Genomic DNA, 20,524 nt, shown 5'->3' on the forward strand with positions numbered 1-20,524 from the left:
TAAAATTATATACAACAGAGGCATGCAAGCATCGGAACAATTACTAAACATTCACCGCATTAAAGGCGTCTCTACCCCTCCACCCCCCCCCCCCTCCTCCTCCTCCTCAACGGGTCATTACGATGAGGCGGACGACGACGATGTGGTTGTGGTTGTCGACGAGTAGTCATGATGATACTGGGGCTTGCTGCGGTAGCCCAGCCGCTCGCCGCAGATCAGGCTCTGGATGAGCCACTCGGGGGAGACCAGGGGCAGCTTCTGGGACGCAACGCTCTTCTCCACCAGCGGGGGGCAGGCCCCGTCCGTCACCACCACGTCGAACTTGCCCGCAGGGATGTCTGTGGGAGGGGGGGGAGATGAAGCCAATGTTGTAATCCAGCAGCACAATATTGTTTGAATACAAATTATTCTGTGTGATATTTTAAGTGACTAATGCAGCAGTGGATGCTTGTTCTGACTGTAGAGAATAGTAGAATACCACTAGGTGTGTGCAGATGGTTTCATTCCTTAAATCTGCACCATTTAACTTTTCTATTGTAGCCATTTTAATAATGGCCATGAATAAAATACATCTGACCCAAAACGTTTCAACAATAGAAAGCCAACCTTCCCAGATAATTTCTCTACAAAAAGTTGTACTCAACTTTTGCCCCTACCCCCCTCTCCACTGTGGGAAAATCTCTCAAAAACGAACTTTTCTGATAATGACAGATACAACTGTCCCTATTATGATCTAAAAAAAACTTGACTGAAACACTGAAGTCAGCTGAAATGATCAGCCTGAACCTGCACATGACATGTATATCGTACTTTATAAAACCAATCAGATCGCTTGATTTAAGCCACCCGGTCATTATACCACAGTTAAGGGGCGTTGTCCGTCCCCCTTAACTGTGGTATAATGACCGTATACCACAGCCTGTCGTGATCTATTGCTTAATTATACCATAACAAATTTGTAGTAGGAGTAAAGTAGACATTAAGATACTTTTGAGGCTTTGAAACATCACTATGAAAGTACAGCTTTCCCAAATAAAAACCATTGTGGTATCTAGATACATTTCCCATGTCGTGTGGTGTGCATCTGTGTTTAGTGGTGGTGGTGGTTGTGGTACCGGAGCTGTCCTTCTCAGCCTGGTAGTGTCTGACGGTCTGGGCTCCGCTCAGGGTGAGCAGCTGAACCCACAGCTCCTCAGACTCCCCGAACACCAGCAGCACCCTCAGAGCCTCGAAGGGCTTGCAGCGCGGGTGCCTGGCAGGAGAGGAGAGGACGTACTTTAATCCATATACAGGGTAGTAACAAATGGTATAAAAAATGTTACTCATTTACATTTAAGGCATTTAGCAGACGCTTTTATCCACAGTGACAACTTACAATAAGTACATTTGCCAGAAGAAAGAGAAACAATATATCGCTGTCGGTAAAGTAAGGACGTTCATAGAAACAAGTGCCAAGCACTAACAATCGTTAGGTTAACCTATTCCCTGTATACAATAAAGATAGCTAGGATAAGATGCTACACAATACTAAGTACTATTTTTAAGTGCCAGGACGTACAACATACAATAAGTGCGTACATTACTCAAATGCACAATACGAGTAGAAATGTAAACGCAGGATGTAAATGTTGACGGTTGAGGTAAACATGTAGGTATGCTACATTGTTGACATGAGAGTTGTCTTAACATTTCAGTGATCCAATGAAGCGATGAAAAACTCCATCTCCCACAAGGCACCCTGTTCTCACCATTCCACGATCTGCTCGTCGGGCCCCACGCCGGCCGGCAGCAGGTAGTTCCTGTAGTTCAGCAGCTTGTTCTCCTTGCAGCAGTCGCGCACCCAGATGTGCGAGACACACGGCACGCCGCTGGCCACGCACAGCAGGTACTTCCTGGTGCGGCAGTGCTGGTCGGCGATCAGCAGGCTCTGGTAGGCCGCCTTGCACTGGGAGGAGACACCAGACGGGCAGACAGAGTTCAACTAGCAACCTGGGATGTACAGAGTATTGTCGTTTATCACCGATTCTGATAGACAGAAATCATACATGAGCCCAATACCAAAGTGAAGGTTTTGGGAAATTCCCCAATACCAAAGAACAGACAACATGGCCAACATGCTGGAGGTCGTCCACACCAGGGGAACTCAGTAGGGGTTACCTGTTCCTCATTGAAGTCCAGGAGGACGAAACCTCCGCCTGCCTGCAGCTGAGACTCTGTGTAGCCTTTGTTATACGGTGCCGTCTGCACGTACTCTGTTGAAGAACGAGGCGTTTAACTGACACATCCAAGACCTTCAACAAGTCAACCGGTCACCTGTCCTGCCCCACGTCAAAGTAGCCAGGAAATCCAGACCCACATCTAGAAAGCTGTAGGGTCTGGCAATGAGTAATGAAGATGGCCCAACTCGAGGGGCGGCACCAAGCATGCATTTGAAAATATCACTGCATGCATTTGGATAACACTACGACCAATCATAAGAATACAAGGGGTAACGTATCCAGTCCAGCGGAGCTAACCAATAGATAAGACTCTTGCCGTATCCGGTCGGCAAAACAGCAACGCTTTTGGCCCGCCACCGATGTGATTGGTTAATGTTCTGGGCCAGGGGAATCGGGGAGTGAGTATATTGCTCGTTCCCAGAGTGACTAGCTGAGCAAATTCAAATGGTGCTCTCGCGAGAACCAAAGCATCACTGTTGAATGATGCTGGTGGCTGCTTAAACCAGCCATCATTGAACCAGCATCATTCAACAGTGATGCTTTGGTTTTGAACCCCCATCATCCACACACACTCCCACAGTGACGCTTTGGTTAACCCGTATAACCTGGCCAGAGTCCGACTGATTGGACTCTGGGGCTGGGTGTGAGGCTCAACACGCACACACACACACACACACACACACACACACACACACACACACACACACACACACACACACACACACACACACACACACACACACACACACACACACACACACACGGGAGATCTCCTAGGTGGCGTGTAGCTGCGTGGACATTGGCCTGTCCCTCACCTTCGTCGTCGTCGCTGGCCAGCTTGTTGGTGAGGCGGTCCGTCTCGGAGGAGGCCGTCAGCATGAAGGCAAAGCCCAGGAAGAGGGAGGCGTTCTGGGGCAGGGGCCCGTGCGTACCCTCCACGTCCCCGGAGCTCGCCGGCAGGTCCGTCCCGCTGCCCGACGTGTTGCACACGCCAACGCGCTGAGCTGCAGAAGAGGAGGAGGACGAGGAGGAACGGAAAACCGGAAATAACGTTTAAAATGAAGAAAGTCAAGTTCAGATCTACAATATAAAAGATGTGATGAATGGAAGGGCAGAGAAAGGTTAGAGTAAGCAGAGCAGCACCGGTGCTTAAGGAAGAACAGCGTGTTAACCCCCGCAATACCATCACCATCACATCTACTTGTGGGCCATCACCGATGGGAGCAGCAACAAAACACTAGTTACCAGATGATCCGCATGGGATCGGATGGAGCCAGCAGCACGGGACGGACAGACGGACAAACAGCATGTAGCGGTCAAACGAGTCACAATGCACTACTCAACGTTAGGGATTCTTTATTAGTGTCATACACAGTCAGCTGATGTTCTGCAGCGCAAGTCGAATGCACAATATAATGAAAACACATTCAGCAAGTTCATGTCACTAGGTACCTTAGAGCAAAGATTAAAAGGCTGATTTCATCGAGTTATGATTGATTAAAATGCATAAATAGGTTGTATTAAAATATAAAAACTTTTAGTTAATAAATGTGTTAGACATTTCAAACCATGTGTATTCGTACATACATACATGATTAATGCATCCTTATAAAAGGCTGACCCTTACTGGTGGTCTGTGTGTCAACTCAACCACCATCAGAAGTCCTTTGGGAGTAAAATACAGATAAAAAATAAAACGGGAATCGGGGAAAATCTCTGTCCAAATTCTACAGTAAGATCCTGAGGGGCGTGTCATGAGTCACAAGGGCGGGCTCAGAGCCAGAGGAGCAGCATGCGATTGGTGGGTTTAAATGAACGAGGCCTCTGTACCCGCTCTGCCCCCTCCTCCTCCACCGCGGCGCCCCCTCTTGGCGGGGGTCCTCTCCTCCGTGGAGCTCATCAGCTTCCTCTTCCCAGAGGGCCCCGGGGTGCGGGGGCTGCTGGAAGAGCTGGCCGTGGGGGTCCCCGGCCCCCCGGCGCCGCCCCTGCGCCTCCTCTTCCCTTCCACCAGGTTGTCTGTGGGAGAACAAGCAGAACGTCAGTTATGGAGCCTATCGGCTTTCATTATGTAGGTAGGGATGATCCTCTCACCCATACTGGACTCATTTGTACTCCATTTCTATTTCTCTTCTCATTTTTTTCTGGCTTCCATGAGCCTTTGAGCTGGACATACTGGCCTCTAGTGGCAGAGGCTGGGCACTACCGAGCTCATCGCGTGCCAGTTAAACAGAGCACCTGTACGTTTAACACAGCTGAATTCATGGCTAATGAATGTTTTAACTACCCTTGAACAATGTGCGCACTCAACGCACAACACTTATTACAGGTACATTTTAAATTTAGGGCATTTAGCAGACGCTTTTTACAACAGTTCATGCACACATTCACACTGACGGCGGTGTCGACCACGCAGGGCGACAGCCAGCTCGTCAGCAGCAGTTAGGGTGAGGTGTCTTGCTCAAGCTAGGAGGAGCCGGGGATCGAACTGGCAACCTTCCGGTTCCAAGGCAACCCGCTCAACCTCCTTAGCTAAGCCGACCCCTTATTATTAGACTTTACAAAAAAATGTTGATGACCCACAGTTGAGCGTAGCGTTCTAAGGCTCCCACAGATTACATCACGCTATGATGCCCGTGGGACGCTCACCCAGGCTGATGTCGGAGGCCTTGGCCAGCGGGGTGGCGGGCTCGTAGGGGCCCAGGCTGTGCTGCTCCCTCAGCCGGTTGCCCTGCTCCAGGGACAGGATGACGGAGCTGCGGCTGTGCCACTGGCACTGGCCCTCCCGCTCCACGCTGTAGTACAGCTCCTGGCCCTCCGTCTTGTGGCCCTTCACCACGCCTGCAAGCACACCACCGTTGAGGCGGGAGTCGAATGCCCGCGTCACCCACTAGTGACGCAGCGATGACCCGCAAAACCATGATTCAATGACAGCTTCTTCTATGCCCTTCCACTCCTCCTCCTGCTGCTCCTTCTCCTCCTGCTCCTCACCTACACTGAAGTACTCCTCCTCCTCCTCCTCCCGCTCCTCCTCCTTCTCACCCACGCTGAAGTACTCCTTCTTCTACTCCTCCTCCACACTGAAGTACTCCTCCTACTCCTTCCCCTCTTCCTGCTCCTCCTCGTCCTCACCCACGCTGAACTACCCCTCCTCCTGCTCCTCCTCACCCACGCTGAACTACCCCTCCTCCTGCTCCTCCTCCTCCTGCTGCTCCTCCTCACCCACGCTGAAGTACTCCTCCTCCAGCAGCGCCGTCACCTCTGTGCCCACGGGCACCGGGTCGCACAGCAGGATGTCGCCGCCCACCACCTCGCACTCGTAGCCGTCGTCGAAGCGCAGGCCGAAGCGCCCCTCGCCCGCGTCCTTGGTGATGCGGCCGGGGTAGAAGTAGGCGTTGGACGACCACTTGGCCACCACGCGCAGCCCCACGAAGCTGCTGCCCGCGGAGCTGGCCTCCTCGGGGGACGAGCGCAGCGAGTCCGAGGGGCTGGGCGGCTCGGCGTCCGGGGGGCTGTCGGGGAGGTGCGGGGGCCGCACACGGCCGAAGGCCGCCGGCGCCGGCTCCTCCTCCGAGGACGAGAGGTGCTGCAGACCCGGCGGGCCGCCGCCACCGGCTGCCCCGGACACCCGCTGCATGGCGCTCCACGCCGCGCCCCTGGGATGGGACGGACGGGCGGGCGGGGGGGGGTGGGGGGGGAGGAGTGAGGCGAGGAGAAAGAGACGGTGAGGGGAGGGGAGAGGGAACAAGAGAGAGACAGAGAGAGAGAGAGAGAGACAGAGAGACAGAGACAGAGACAGAGACAGAGAGCGAGAGAGCGAGAGAGCGGCGAGGGAACTAGATGGAGCATGAGCTCCGACTACTGACATTGGCGACGTCAACAGAACACCGAGATTAGTACAAACAGGGATTAGGGAGAAGAAAGGAACAACATAAAAAGGTAGAGAAATAGAAACGGTTCCCTGGTCTCTACAGCGGTGGGACTATGATGTGCACGGTGGGCGGAGGGGTGCGCGGGGGGGGGAAAGGCCTCCCGAGAGAGAACTCACCTGGTCAGGGAGGAGCGGGACGGCGGCCGGCCCCTCCTCGCCCTTCCTCTGGAGGGTAGCGGGACCAGGGCTGGGGCCACCGGAGGGCCTTCGCCGCGGTCCCTGGGTGCAGCCGACCCCGCCCTCTGACCCCTCTGGCCCCGGGGCCGCGGCCCGCCTCCCCTTCTGGGGCTGGGACGCACGGAGCCACACATGTCGGGCGGGGCACGTGATTCAAGGGCCACTGCCAGCACTACTTGACACAGTCAACCCCCTCGGTAGACTACGGTTCTCAAAGGAGGAAGGCCAATTCTCTCCCAGACTAGGTGGAAGTCTTGGGATTGGGATACCCGTGGGGACGGGTCGGTTACCTAGCTTGCCGTGTGATCGTTTACACACATTTGAACTCAAGTTTCAAAGGACGGTCAGCCAAAGGCTGTCCATCAGCAATGATGGTAATTGTGTTGTACTTGAACTTGAAAAAGATGAACCCCAATCAATTCTGAAACTTTTTCCAACCTATGCCAGAACCCTTTCGCTAAAGCGTGAGGGCTGACTGGTAGTGACCCTAGATTCACGTCTCACCCGCGGCAGAACCCACATAAAGTGAGGCTTCAGGAATTAGCACCTCGTGTTAACAAAAGAAGAAGAAGTTGTTAGAGATTCAGAGACAAGAGAGACGGACGTCGACATGCAGAGCTGGACAGAGAGAAGATCGACAGACGTCGACAACACATAAAGAACACACTGGACCGGGTGGGTGGGTGCATGGGGAGCTGGGGGGTGGGTCTGTGTTCTGAGCGGTACCTGGAGGCCCGGCCCCCCCGGCCGGGGGGCATGACGAAGGTGCCGCTGCTGCTGGTGGTGCCCCCCGAGAGCTTGGAGGACAGGGAGCTGACGTCGCCCAGGTCCCCAGACGTCATGGAGCTGGCCGTGCGGCAGGGGGAGATGTCGCTGTCCAGCACCTGGCAGTCCACCACCGGCTCCTCGCTCTCCTGACATACAGACCAGGGTCACGTTTACACTCACTTATCCACAGCGACTTACAATGACGACGTTTGTCAGAAGAAAGAGAAACAACGATTATATCGCCGTCGGTACATTAAAGATGTTACTAGAAACAACAAGCGCACTAACAATTGCTAGGTTAACCATTTGAAACATAACAAGTAGAAACCTCAAGTAGTGCCTGATAGTAGTTCTGTTAACAAAAACATTTACATCCAGGGCGTTTAGCAGATGCTTTTATCCATAGCGACTTACAATAAGTACATTTGTCAGAAGAAAGAGAAACGACAATATATTGCTGTCGGTACAGTAAGGATGTTCATAAAACCAAGTGCCAAGCGCAATTGTTAGGTTAACCCATTCCCTGTATACAACAAAGATAGCTAGGATAAGATGCTACACAGTGCTAAGTGCTATTTTCATTTTTTATAGTGCCAGGACTCAAGTGGTACAAAATACAATAACCCTAGAAGCCTTTTGGACATGTTTAATGGGATCATATAGAATTACAATGAAACCTTTTAGAAAGTTTCAATGCCTTAATGACTTTACCCAAAGGTGTAATTCAACTGTCTTTACTGTTTCTCCCTCAGCCAGTCTTTAATGGATACAAGCCTGATCGAGCAAGCATTCTCCTGTATAAATATTGTTAACGTTTCGTGTTGTCTCACCACACACACACACACACACACACACACACACACACACACACACACACACACACACACACACACACACACACACACACACACACACACACACACACACACACACACACACACCGCCCACAGGTCAGCTGGCTCTGAGGCAGATAAGCGTGGACATGTTGTTATGGTTACAGACGGGAGGGAAAGGTGTGAATGCGTCAGCAGCACACATCACTCAGCTAAACACTGCCCCTTTGAACTGTCCTTTGGTCAGAAGCGTTTTGTGAAGCTGTGAACACAGAACGACGGGTGGGTGGTGGGGCCCTTACGTAATCACCTCACCGCACTCCGACACGAATGAGAAACGGCAGAAATAAAAGAACAACTGAGCTGCTGAGCTTTCGGATGCTGGCCCTAATGCCAGGCTTCAGATAGAACACCCATGACACGTTTCTGTTACCCATCTGTCCCTTGTTTCAGAACAGACTGGTGTGTTTTCTGTGGTACTGGGAGTATCAAATACTACTGCATACGAGGGCTGCCCCATACATCGTTTTTGTATCGAAATCGTGCGACACGCTTCTGCGACACTCGCATTGCAGGAGTTTTAGTTTTTTTTTTATTGGAATCTGGAAAAAAATTTACTCAGATTGACTTTTTGTTTCTGGAGATAGAATGCAAGGCTATTTTAAACCGATATTAATCCTCTTAATCCATTAATCGTCATCCTCTTTGAGAAGAGTGCTCTTTGGGTTGACATCAAAAGTTAATTTCAGCAGGAGGATCAAGGAGCGATTCATCTGTGAGGTTTTAATATGACTCCCGACACCTCAGGATCACACTGACTGAACATCCTGGCAAAGGTCATGCATGTCATGCATGTTACTTGATTATCATTGGTCATATCGCAATACGACTTTTGTTCCAATATGGTGCAGCCCTAGCGCTACTATGGATAAGACACAAGATGAGATGAGATCACAAGATGAGGCCCACGCCGTTACCTCGGTGACCTTGCGCTCCACCTCCTTCCCGTCCTCGTAGTACACGTCTGTGATGACGCGCGTGACGGTGGTCCGCACTTCCTGGGTGGTGCGCACGTGCCGGCGGTGGGAGGGGGCGGCGGCCCGCTGGAACGAGGGGGTCTCCGCGTCCAACTGTCAGCGACAGAGTGTACGGTGTTATGAGCTGATGAACTGATACTGCGTTGTTCAGATCCCGACATTCAACACACAAGACACAGGGGATTTTCTGCTGAGGAGCTTTCCGATAGATCATGGAATGCTGAATATTCCCATCCCTGTTAAAAGACGTTGTTGTTGTTGTTGTTGTTGTTTACCCTGCTTGTGGGCGAGCGCAGGCCTGGCCCGTCGAAGCTGGTCTGCTGAGAGATCGTCCTCTGGAGTCCAGACAGACAGACAGACAGACAGACAGACAGACAGACAGACAGACAGACAGACAGACAGACACAGACGAAAGAAAATGTGAGCACCAACGTTGTCAATCAATACATAATGTGCCATGTCTGCAAGAATACCCATCGATTAGTAACCCCGACTAGAATAAAAGAAAAAGTGAATCCAGCGACAGTGAAACTACTGACCTTGCTGGACGGAGTGCGGAAGGCGGCGTTCTCGAAGCAGCTCTGCGGGGTTCCGGCGGTCCTGAGTGTGGCCCCCGGCCGGTGGGGTGTGGAGGGCCCCGGGGTCTGGCTCGCCTCCCGGTCTGCTGTGACCCCCGCCGACTTGGGGTTGGGGGTCGCCGGCCCCCTGTCCGCTCTGGCCAGTGGTTCGGCCAGCAGTTCCTGACTCGGGCACGAGGACGGCTCTGATTGGCTGTTGGGGAGGCTGTTGCAGCCCAGTGAGGACGACTGGGAGGACCTCATCGGGGAGGTCAAGAGGTCGTTCCTGAACACGAGGTTTAGAGATGGTTAGACACAAGGGGGGGGGGGGGGCAGCATGGAACAGCCGGTACACCTATAGACTTCATTGAGAAACAGATGTTATCATTTATGCAAACTATACAAATCTTAGTAGTTTGTGTCCTGAGTCTTTTCATGGGATGTTCAGTCATTGTGATCCTGAGGTGTCAGGATTCATATTAAAACCTCACAGATTAAAAACCATAATTTGTGTAACAAGGGTCCATGATCCTCCTGCCAAAATTAAATTTTGATGTCAACGTAAGGAGCACTCTTCTCACAAGAGGATTAATCCAAGTTTAAAATAGCCTTCTGTTCTATCTCCAGAAACAAAAAGTAGGTCTCCCTCTTCCTCTTGCTCACGGACAACCACATCCACACCCACACCCACACTCCACCAAATTATACAGAGAGAACAATGTATGCATTAAGTCAAACTCGTATAAGCATTGCATGGCTTCAATCTTTCCTTTCAGCTTTTATGTCAACTGCTTTTAAACCTGGATACAAAATGAAAATGCTTGTACATAACAGAAATGTGGACAACAATAATCGCTATGCATCAAAAAAGCTGAATAATCATATCAAATCAGGCTTTCTGCCACTGACGACGGAATTGCAGTCATTCTCAGACATAGATACTGATGTGTGGAGAGATACGTTGTATGTGGACGACAAACTAACATGGGGTGGGTCCCTAGAGACCCACAGTACTGGGGCTAGTGGGGCGGGCACTACTGACCTGGCGGGGGTGGTGGTGGTGGTGGTGGTGAAGCGGACCTCCTCCTCCGTCGCCCCCACCGGTCTGTGGACCTGTCTGACCCGACTGAACACGGACGAGCTGCACAGCACAGCACAAAACAAAAGAAAAAACATCAAAAACATGTACTTTTTTTACATGCATGTAATGGATCACTTTACATTCAAACGCAGGCTTTTTAGGCTTTGCGTGCAGATTGGAAATAATTACAGTGGGTCATTGTGGTGCCTCTCCATTTAACCCTAACAATCTCTGTACTCCCTTGCGTTTGAATCGTGGCATCTTTCGTTTGATTATAGAACAATAAAATACAAGCTAAGAACAGTGAATCCCGTCGATTGTGTGAATATATGTAGCAGTGCAGCAACCCCACCCACCCCCAACCCGTTCAATCCAGACTCCTTTCAAATTGCGGTACAATCATTCGCAGGATGTGACATTTCCATCTCGGCACTTATGACTCGCACGCTGACGACTACGGCTCTGGGAGAAATAGAGTGCTTGAGACAAAAAGAACGCCACATTTATTTCCAGATGAATTGAGGCCCTCTCTCCACCCCGAGCCCTAAACACACATTATTTTATAAATTGTTTTGCATGGAAATAACAGCAGGTTACCTGGTTACGGCCTTGGCAACAGTGGTAACCTTGACGACAGATCCGTCCTCGTCCGATAGTGATGGCTCTGGGGAGGAGTGAGACATTAGTGTGATGCTGGGAGTGAACGGAGGAGTGAGTGCGCCTTGAGGCTGCACCGACCGTTTGGTATCGTTTTAGGAATGAGAGGTGATGGGCCATGCCAACATATGTATAATTCAGGGAGAAACCAAATAGGGCGGCACGATTATGACACAAATGAGGATTGGGGTTATTTTAATCTATGTTGGAATCGCAAACGAATTGTATATTGGGATTGATTTATTTGAGATTATTGATTTATTTAATATTAATATTGTATATAAAAACAATAGAAATCAAGCAATTGCTGAGTGTTAATGGTTTGTTATTTGATCTGAATGTAACAGAAATATATGATGTAACAGAATTATTTGTCTTTTTTCAAATAAATAAATCTATAATGATTATCTAGGCGCAGTGTTCAAAATAGCAATTCTGAATAATAGGCAATTCATTGTGCAGCCCTACTTTCTCGCCGTCTCCCCTTGTGCTGCAGGGGAAATCCAAACCCCAGGGCCCCTCACTCTGCCCCCCAGGGCCCCTTACTCTGCAGGCTGAAGCGCTCTGAGCTGCCCTCCTCCATCGGGGTCACCAGCTTCATCCGCAGACTCAGCTTGTCCCCCTCCTTCTCCGGCCCCTCCTCTCCACTCTCCTCGGCCATGATGTCGCTGGTCGCCACGGAGACGTCGCCCACCGCGGGGTGCTTCTCTGAAAACAAGTTAATCTCTGCAGAAACACGTAGCGGCGGTCAACAGCAAGCTCACAACCGGACAGACCCAGTTTAGTCGGGGTGACGGTTCAGTGCACAGGGCTGAACGGCTGAGGCCACCTCTCTCCTCAGTCGGCCTAATCCCCTTCACATTGTGCAGCGCATCATTTAACGTTAATATCCGCCTTGCGATTTTCAGGCCAATAGGCTATGACAAAATATGGGGGATTCGGTGAAAGGTTTTGCACCTCAAACGTAGCTTCCCCCAAAGTAAATTAGATCATTTTCTTTTTTTATCAAGAGAAAATTACATTTGTTTACAAAATCTCAAAGTTTTTTCACAAAACTCACCAATGGGAGTGCTGTGTCGAGGCGTCTGCTTCAGCTGGTTGACCAGAGTGGGTGTGGCTACAACAGCTGGTCCAATCAGATCCCCCTCTTTAGGGAGGGTGAAGTTGAATGGAATTTCTACAGAAAAATACATTATTTAAATTTGGTCACCAAAAACTTACAATTCATGTTGATGTCAAAAAACAAACATGTTTTATTATTGTAGATGGTAGACGCTGTTATATTTGATAGTGTTTTTTCATCTCTAGATGCCGTTTCATTGAATCAATGTAACCTAGTGTACTTTAATGTCTTACCTCCAGAACTGTCACTCAAGCTCTTGTCTTTGGGACCGTCTGCTTCAGGCCCCGCCCTCTCCTTCTGGGACAGCCTATCAGGAGTCACCTGTGAGTCGGTGGCCTGTGAGTGCAACTGGTGGCCATTGGTGGAGGCTTTGCTGCCGGCGGGCTGTGAGTTGGCGCTCTTGGACTGCTGCGACATCTGGGAATGTCTTTCACTCAACTTCCGAAGGCCATCGGTGACATCTTCGTCTTTCCTGCCCTGACTCTCCTCCTCCTCTTCCTCCATGGGCTCAGGGGAGGGCAGCTGGCTCTGGGAGAGAGCCAGGCCCAGCGCCGAGCCCTCCTGCCCAACGGTGACCTCCTCCTCTTCCTCCATCGACTCCTCCTCCTCCTCCTCATCCTTACCATCACCACCACCGACACCGCCAGCACCACTGCCAGCACCACTGAGTGTCTCTGTGTCCTTTTGGCTGTTGTTGTTGCTAGGGGCCCCGTCTTGCTGGCTCGACTGCAGGGAAGGAGTCTTTCCAGTGGCGGCTGCTCTTGGCTCTGTGGTGTTCCCCGGACCCTTCACTACATTCACGCCATCGGCCGTCTGAGGAACCGCAGACTGAGAGGACGCGGTATGAGGCGTGGCATTCGAGGGCCGCTCAGCGGTCGCCCCGGAGCCGACTGCCGGCTGGAGGCAAGACCTGTTCTCCTCTTTAGTCCCGCGGCCGCCTTCGGCTACATTCACGTTCCCTGCTGCCGTCCTGACCGGAGCGTCGCACTTCAGCGACGGACGGGAGTCCTCGCCGGTGTCCCGATCGAGGCTCGGCGTTTGAGACCCGGCGGGAACGTCGGGGGTTTTGCGTTGGGAGGACGAGGCGGCGGTAGCGGCGCCGTGCTCGCTTCTCTGACTGCAGCGGACGGATTGGGACTCGTCCACACAGAGCGGCTCCTCGATCTGCGTGGCCTGGCTGTCCTCCTCCTCCTCCTCCTCCTCCTCCTCCGGTGGCGGCGGCGGTGGCCGCTCCACGGCGCTCTCTGTGTTCACCGTGAGCTGCAGGGCGAGCGTGAAGGAGGGCGGCTCCGGGGTGGCGGCCGGCGGCTTGTCACGAGGCAGAGAGGGGGGCGGCGAGGGGGCCTTGGCGGGGCCTGGTGGCTCCTGAGACCCCTGAGACGCCGCAACGCCAGAGCAGCTCCCGCCCTCCAGGCTGGGGGTCGGAGTGAATACATCCTGTAGGAAAACATAGAGATATGACACACACACACACACACACAGACACAAACACAAACACACACACACACACACACACACACACACACACACACACACACACACACACACACAGAGTCAGCTAGATTCAGATATTTCCTTTCAGACCTGTCCAATAGTCTAGAACTTTACTACTACTACCTACTACTATAATGTGTGAAGAAGCATAAAAAAGCTCAAGAACATTTTATTTACATTTATTTTATTATTTAACAAATATACCAGTAATAGAAACCTACGTGAGAGAATTCCGGTTGGGACGGCATCGAGAGGGTCCTATCCAAAACAAAACTGGGGGAATTCTGGGACAAAGGCGTGGAAGCCTTGGGCAGTGGCTTAGAGAAGGCTGCCGTCTGCGAGGTCCCGCCCTCTTTCTCCATCGATTGGTCCTCTGGAGGCTGAGACGTATCCATAGGCTCGTCTGCATCTGGTGAAATCCAACACTGTTAAGTGCCTTTTATAATAATAATAATCCCACAGTGGTTAGTCATTTAAACTCAACAGTCATCCAAGCAAGCTGTGCTGTTACCCATGTTGCATTCTGGGTTGGTCGGAGAGTTGGGGACGATCAGAGGAGCTTGGCTGAAGTGGTCGGGCGTGGGAGCGACGCAGTCAATGGAGGTCCTGGGTGTCACAACAGAAACAATTAGACGTTTCCTTTGCAGGCTGCAGTACACAGTACATCTATGGGACACAAGAGGCGGGTGGCTTACTGGGACAAGGTGTCCTGCACCAGGGTGCCCTGGCCGGAGAAATGCAACAGCCCCAGAGTGTGGGCGGGCGTCAGGGTGGGCTGCACCTGGGTGTCAGACACGGTGCTGTCCACTGCAGCCCCTATGGCAGAGCAATAAACCCAATTCGAGACGGTTTACTTCACTGACATCAAAGCGTGCAAGGATTAAAATGACGAATAGAACGTCTTTTGCCTCGTCACAGGAAAAACGACTTGCTCGGATGATGTAAGCATTTAAGTATGTAAAACCAGCTTCTACCTCACTCTAAGATTTACTTTCACATTTACATTTTAGGGCATTTAGCAGACGCTTTTATCCAAAGCGACTTACAATAAGTACATTTGTCAGAAGAAGAGAAACAATATATCGCTGTCGGTACAGTAAGGGTGTCTACTAAGATGTCTACTTCTGTGATATAATCACACATCTTCAGCACTAAAAAAATCAAACCACCCCTTACAGTTCTAGGCTCCAGGGCCCCCTGTAACGATGCTCTGCGGCCATGGACTCACCCGCCTTCTCTGCATCAAACATGTCCTCCTGAGATGACAGGATCTCCGCATCGCTATGGTGACCAGCGACTGCAGGCAGGCCCTGGGAGTGGAGCAGGGCCTGGACCCTCAGCGCGCGGTCCGTCTGTCCACAGGGCTCCGATGAGCTGCTGGAGCTCACCTCCGACCTGCAGGAGAAAGTCCCTGCTTTAGATGGGGGTACACTCCCAAGAAGACAAAAACGAATCAAGTATCGACCAGTACCGTGCGGATTTGAAGTCTTGATCTGCTGAGCTCCCTGTGCTTATCTTTTGGTCCGCTAGGTGGCAAAATAAAAGTTGTTGATATGAGTTAACTGTACTTACCAAGTACAGACGGAGAGATAGAGAGAGATATAAATAGAGAGAGAGAGAGCGAGAGGAGAGTGAGATAAAACAGGGTCACTGAACACTGCATATCAGCAGGAATGTAACATGCACGGTGAATGTACTCAACTCAATCCCATTTCACCAAACCTAGTCATACGTCGCTCTGTTTACATTCAAAGACGCTGCAACACGTTTAGTACGAAAGCATGCATGTGCATAGAAGGCTGAGCCACCTGGCTTGCCGTGCCTCTCCTGGTCCGTCTGAGGCAGGACCACCTCCTTGTCCTGCGGCTGACTGTCTCTCCCCCCGCCACCCACCGGGCCCTGGCTCTCAGAGAGCTCCAGACCCGCGAACTGAGACTGCCCCTCTGAAACAAACACAGAACAACAAAATAGGTGTTTTGATATTTAGGTAGGCCATTTTGTTCTCCTCTGAAGCACCACATTGTCCATTGTTTGCCTTGAGGAGCATCAGTGAGTCACCTTCAGGCTGAGGGCAGTGAGTGGTCGAGTCAGCCCCAGAGTCCATGTCCATGTCTGCTGACGGACACCTACGAGACAACGGGGCAGAGGGACCCTTTAATGCAGAGGCTGATGCCGTCGTAAGCTGGACGGCCAACCCCCCCCTGTGTGACACATACTTTGTCTTGTTTGGAAGAGGGCAGATGTTAATGACTTGGCTCTCCTCTTCGAGGGCTGGACCACAATTGCTCGGGGCTGTCTCTGATTGGCTGTCGGTTGTCTGAGAGCATCTGCTTCCTGCCGGTGAAGCGATCAGTTCCTGGAAGTGTTATAATCAATACGTTAATATGCCACTGAGCTCATGGACCAGTAATGGAAAACTTGCTTCCACTGAATATATTTATTTGAAAGTTTATCATTGTCTAGGGACAAGATTATGAACAATGATTACAAAAGGCAATCTGAACTACAACGGGTAGAATTATGGTATACTATATTCATGACAGTATGGATAATAGTATAGGACATTTTGGCAGGTTGTTATATGTTATAACAATATTCCATATTGCCATAGTATGATTCAATTTCAGTTTCTTTCTGTGGGAAATCAATGCAATTCGTGCATGCATGTTTGTAGTCAATGGATTGTGTGTGTGTGTGTGTGTGTGTGTGTGTGTGTGTGTGTGTGTGTGTGTGTGTGTGTGTGTGTGTGTGTGTGTGTGTGTGTGTGTGTGTGTGTGTGTGTGTGTGTTCTTACCAGAACAGGGCTGTGGGCAGCGGGCTGCAGGTGGGACAGTCTGCGGGACAGCAGGGCACGGTAGCTGCTCTCTGGATCGTCCTCTAGGGCCACACCGTCCGGCTGGGAGTCTTCCACGATCAGGCACGGGTTCTCATGCAGAGGTAAACTTGAGTCCAGTTCACTTCCGCCGGGATCCATGAGCACTGATCACACAACAAAGATCGGGTGATCATGCGAGATGCGGCCGGCCGAGGATCAGCGGGTTAAACACGGCGTATAAGAACGCAGGCGGCCGTTCATTGTGGTAGAAACAGCTCCTTGATCCAGGAATGCGATGTAGTTTGTGCTAAACCTAGCATCTTAGCTCCACTGCCATTGATGCTCCACGGTATGCACGCTCCGCCCCTTGAAGGAGGCGTCAGGGAAAACCAAAAACAAAGAGGACGCCTGACGGCAGCATGTTCAAATAGCACTTCCTCGTACCTATTCAACGCATGCGCATACCGACGTATAATAATAATAATGATAATAGCATAAATGTGAAAATAATTCGATAATTATTTCACTATTCTACTACCTTGCGGTGAGTGAGCAAGGTGCTCCTGCAGAAATACCCATGCACACACGCACACACACACACACACACACACACACACACACACACACACACACACACACACACACACACACACACACACACACACACACACACACACACACACATGCACGCACAGAGGCGCATGCACACACACACACACACACACACACACACACACACACACACACACACACGCCCCTTTCGTACCCGGCGCGGCAAAACGAGTGGAGAGATCTGATTGGTCCAGCGGTGCTGGTGACGTCAGATACAACTAATAGGGTACAATCCCCGGTCTCTTGGGTGTTTTATGTGAAGTATGATATTGAAAAACGCCTCTGTGGTATATTCAGAATCTGCACAGGCACAGCATAGGCCTCATATTGGCAACATTGGTTATTTAGGACACACATTAAAGTTAGTCCACATGTAGCCTATGGATTAACACACTGTGTAGAATAGTTTGAATCACATAGGCTCACATTGTTTCATTCAAATATGCTTATTAGGCCACGGCCTCTATATCCTACAGGATTCTTCCATATTGTAGACTATTACAATAATTAGTTCTATATATAGTGAGGCCTATTAAATAATGCAAAATGCCTAATTTGACTTTTGCAGGCTATATTAAACCCTAATAATCCGACAAATGCAGAACATATGCATTGTAAATACACATTTTAACGACCCAATACTGCGGGCTCATGGCTTTGGGGCCTACTTGTTGGAACTTGTAAAGACCTCCATCATGTCCGCCTTGCAAAACCCAAAGTCCTTTAAATGCTGTCTGCTCTAGACTAAAAACAACCACATAGTCGAACCTGCCTCCACACCCATCCTAATGCATCCCTTGTTTCGATGGTTTGATAATGCTGGCATCATCTTCATCCCCAAATGCGTGTCACCATAAGGGATTCGGGGACACTTGTAAGCCTCCCCTTTACAGGATGGTCTGAACTATCCGGGGCGTATCTGCTGCCTTCATAGCTGCAGAGTGGTGTCCTTGACTGTAGACATCACCTTAACTGTTATATTCGTGCAATCTGGGGAGTCATTCTATGCACGATCGTAGCTCATATTGTAGCCTATGGCCAGGTCAACATTTTGATTGCATGATGTGCCATAGCCTCCGAGGCTAGTAAAGGCTGCCAGGAGGATGAAAAGTTACCCGCAGCTGCGTGGCAGCGTCGTCATATCGGCAGGTTGTGCTGACACTCAAATTAAAGAAATGCGCAGCAGCCATTAGCCTACTACCCAATATATCTAATGCCAACCTCATCGGCCCGAGTCGATGATCTGCAACGATCACGTTCTGTGGGATCTTAAAACCGTACGTGTGTATGCAACACAGACCGTACATTATTGAATTACCTTTTTAAACGGAGCGATGCACGTCTGGATTTTCAAACGAATTCCACCGGTCCTTTTGGTTGCAGAAGATGCGCGTCCAACATCGCGTACTCCTTCCTTGCATCTGTTTTCCTGGAAGCCGGGGTGTGGGACACACGCATGGCACGTACAGATGCAATGGCATTTATTATGGGGATCATAGGCTGGTCGGTGGCTGTGCAGCCCCTTCGTGCCAAGCGATGACTTCAGCGACAGTTCAGGGGAGGCATCTGCATGGATGTTTATTTTCCTTTTCACGTTTGAGAGTCAGTATGCAATAGGCACAGTTTATTCGACCTAATAAAGCTGGCTATATATTACGTTTTTCTACTTAGGCTTAAAGCAAAACAAGGAACACAATAGAAACACATAAACGAAATATGATTTGAAACTACAACGTCATTCCTTTATTCTTTTTTTAGAACTGGATCTTAATGTGTCGGATGATTTGAACAAATAAAACAACTTTAAACCGACTGTTGGTGGTTCTTTGCATGTTGCACATGGCATACCTACATTGGCTCTGAGCATCATTTGCATATATTCACGTTAATTGTTTAATAGATGACTCAACAGCAAATGTCATTATTCACTATTCAAACTCAAAAACAACTTATTTTATGGATAAAAGGAGGGGCAAAAGGTGCATTTCTTGCATAGTTTCAATAGTTCTGTATTTCTTGGTAGATTTTTCATATCGTACCAGCATAGGCTATCTCTATCAGAAACATAATATATTTATGACAAGCATATTGAAACAATAAACATAAATATCTAAAACTTTCAAAAATAAAATGATGATATATTAGTTGTGTTATTATGCAGAAATGATACATTAAACTGAAATGTATCATATCTGCATAATAACATATGCTAACCCTTGTACCCACAAAATGTCATAATACAAATTAGATAATTAACACGCTTTAATGATAAAAGCGTGGACTTCAATTGAATTGTTCTTGCTTTGATAACATATATATGTTTACAAATATATGTTTGTAATACATTTAAATAACCCTAAACCTTATTTTTGGTTGTATGTAGAATTCTCCCCAGCAGAGGCCAGTACAGAACCAAAAAGCTACTCCCAGTAGCCTATGTAGACTAGAGACTGGTGAAAGCTGCTCCCAGTATATATACTGAAAAAAAGATATGCCCTATATATATTTTTTAAATTGTATAATACAACTGAATAGCACAACTATGTATAGTTTCATTATTGTATTCCCCTCCAACGCCAGCCTGTGACATCAAATAGTCACACTCCAATTAGAGAATATTACTCGTAGCCACACCTTCCGAATCTCCTGCACTGTCACCGTGCTGCTGGCTCCATGTGCGGTTGTCACGGCGACAACAAAGTGCTCCGCGTCCATTCGCGGCATTGTCGCCAAAGAAATCGCCAGCATCAATTCGCAGACACTCTCTGGTTCAGCGTCATCAACCCAATATGAGTCTGATTTTAATCAGGTTAGGGGTGGTTGATTATATAGTGAATGATCGGTTAACTTGACGCATATTCAAGCATTCGGCCATTAGATTGATTTGAAACGCGCTTTACATGCAATTGATTAATTAATCAATTATATTAATTTATAGGCTGAAAGTGAACCAGTGAAACAATTAATTATCTAATTTATTAATTTATTTATTTATTAATTAATTGAACCGTTCTGCGTCAATAAACTAATGGCAACGACTGCTGTTGTTTCATATGCTGACACTCGCTCGCTTGCTTTGTGTTTCTTTGTTAGTGCGATAAGCCTACCGACACATGTTTTGACGTGCAGGCAAGATGCTTTAGTCAAGATCAGCCAATGTGCACAGGAACATTGAGCAAGAAATCAGCAATACACACAGTTAGCCTACTATGAACAAAACGTT

General features: G+C 49.4%; 1 protein-coding gene across 1 annotated transcript; it reads right to left on the reverse strand.

Moving 5' to 3' along the window:
- Positions 1-110: 110 nt before the first annotated feature.
- tp53bp1 (tumor protein p53 binding protein, 1) lies at positions 111-17,033 on the reverse strand. The gene is made up of 26 exons (XM_084476615.1): positions 16,669-17,033; positions 16,091-16,230; positions 15,933-16,000; positions 15,683-15,817; positions 15,346-15,400; positions 15,103-15,269; positions 14,570-14,690; positions 14,386-14,480; positions 14,096-14,283; positions 12,614-13,817; positions 12,318-12,434; positions 11,804-11,983; positions 11,198-11,264; positions 10,562-10,660; positions 9,502-9,805; positions 9,238-9,297; positions 8,903-9,055; positions 7,051-7,238; positions 5,439-5,872; positions 4,866-5,057; positions 4,050-4,235; positions 3,035-3,223; positions 2,158-2,252; positions 1,749-1,945; positions 1,116-1,252; positions 111-338 (listed from the first exon to the last, which is right to left on the reverse strand). The coding sequence occupies exons 1-26, from the start codon at positions 16,846-16,848 to the stop codon at positions 118-120; spliced, it is 5,172 nt and encodes a 1,723-aa protein (XP_084332741.1). The 5' UTR covers positions 16,849-17,033; the 3' UTR covers positions 111-117.
- Between the last annotated feature and the right edge of the window lie 3,491 nt (positions 17,034-20,524).

This window comes from Micromesistius poutassou, assembly GCF_964030765.1.
Source record: "Micromesistius poutassou genome assembly, chromosome: 12".
NCBI lineage: Eukaryota > Metazoa > Chordata > Actinopteri > Gadiformes > Gadidae > Micromesistius > Micromesistius poutassou.